At 37.2% G+C, this 1,875-nt stretch overlaps 1 protein-coding gene across 1 annotated transcript in view; it reads left to right on the plus strand.

Moving 5' to 3' along the window:
* The first annotated feature begins 664 nt into the window (after window positions 1-664).
* The window catches only part of SMOC2 (SPARC related modular calcium binding 2), a 103,081-nt gene continuing 101,870 nt past the window's right edge, over window positions 665-1,875 (plus strand). The window contains exons 1-2 of the mRNA XM_035889634.1: window positions 665-724; window positions 817-988. Of these exons, the coding sequence (XP_035745527.1) occupies window positions 665-724; window positions 817-988 (232 nt within the window). The remainder of the gene's footprint in view (window positions 725-816; window positions 989-1,875) is intronic.

Here is a 1,875-nt window from a genome sequence, read left to right on the forward strand (position 1 = left end):
AGCCTGGTTCAGGTTTTGTCTTTTCTGCTTGCCTATGTTGAAGCACTTTGGAATGGCAGCTGAGACTCCATCGTGCGTAGTATGAGAATGGTCTCACTGGAAAAACTGCAAGTTATAACGTTTCCCTCTTCAGTCTTGACATGTATTTTTATAGGCAAGCATATGCACAAATACAAATGTTTCTATAAAATATATCTGAAATTTCTGTTTTATTCAGGAGTCTTTAGATTTTGAGTATGGGCATTGCAAGAATAAATGATCTCTTCTGTTTCATAAGGTGCTTCATAAGGTTCTCTTACCTCACTCATTTTCTCTTCAGGCCTCTTGCACTGAGGCTATTTGACATATTATGGTTACAATTTTAGATGAGTATTGATGTTAAAAATCCTATTTGGATCTTAGAACAGACTTTTCAGCTTGTTATTGTAGGCTAGTTAGTGCATAGCTAATAAAATAGACAAGTTTCCATTGCTGTCTCATTTTTGTTGTGAAGGATGTTTCTGCCATCACCAGTTTTGCTCTAAAGACTCCAAGCTGCTGTTTTCAGCTTGGTAGTGGTTGAAGGAGATTCACAGGTTTCCTAATTGTGATAGTGGATTTTGTGTATGTTACAGAAATGTTGTAATCACTACCATTTCAAAGCAGCAGCTGAATAACCCCAGATATGACGAATCAACTATTGTTTGAACAGGCTAAAAAGGCAAATCTTTCTTTTCGGTTTTGGGTAATATTTACATGTGTTCCCTGGGGAAAGGGATCACAGAGCAATTTTCACATGGGTATAGTAGTCCTACAGCATTAATTTGTTTTTTCTAGTTTCTGAGAGTGGACCAAGATAAAGACAGAGAATGCAGCCTGGACTGTGCAGGTTCCCCTCAGAAATCACTCTGTGCATCTGATGGAAGAACTTTTCTGTCCCGGTGTGAATTTCAACGAGCAAAATGCAAAGACCCTCAGCTGGAAATAGCCTACCGGGGCAACTGCAAAGGTGAGCAAATCAAAGTTTCTCCTGACCATAACGAAAAATAATAGACTTTAAATAGTTTTTGAAAATGTCTGAGTGTTGAAAACTAGGAGTGCTGTACTTGAAGAGTTGTCTAAAAGCAAGTTGGTTGAAATCCATCCTGTTAATTCTATAACAATGGGCTGCCTAAAGATAAATTAATCTTTATCAGCAAAAATATTACTCCCCCACCCATTTGCATTATAATAAGTCACTGCTAAGGAAATTGTAAGGTTACATCCTTGTTCTGAAGGTCTACATCATTGGCAGGCTCAGAGTAACTCTAAAATTTGTTGTTTCCTGAGGCTGCTTGTCTACTGCACTTTGGTATTTTGAATTCGAGATGGCCAAATTCAGTCTTACCTTTCCTAACTGCAGCCATTTAGTTAGGAGGGAAAAGAAAAAAAAAAAAAAAAAGAAAAAGATCTGACTGGTTACTTTTATTTGGATTTGGTTTAAAATGTAATCCCTCAACATAAGTATGTAGAAATTGTAGGGTTGTTTTGTTTTTGTTTTTACATAACTGAAACCTGTGTAAACCCTCAAATAGTGCAATTCTGAAATTCAGTGAAAAGGTTTGTAATGCTTAGAGCCCTCACAGGCCATTCCTACCTGCATCATCCACCCTTTTAGTTCTGAACACTGTTTAAAGAAACTGTGCAACATGCAACCCTGGCACTTCAGTTCCAATGCTTATAAAGTATTCACAATTACATCTTTTCACTTTTAGAGTAGCTTGGTGCTAGAGAATGCAGTTGTCATGTGACATAATTCCTTACTGAAGTGTAGGGTGATTCCCAACACAGTGAGATTCTTTTTAAAATTAAGAATAGCAGTGGTAATGAAGATTTACTTTCCCTTTCTCTCTGTCC

This window comes from Egretta garzetta, unplaced genomic scaffold (assembly GCF_000687185.1).
Source record: "Egretta garzetta isolate BGI_Z169 unplaced genomic scaffold, ASM68718v1 scaffold122, whole genome shotgun sequence".
Classification (NCBI taxonomy): Eukaryota; Metazoa; Chordata; class Aves; order Pelecaniformes; family Ardeidae; genus Egretta; species Egretta garzetta.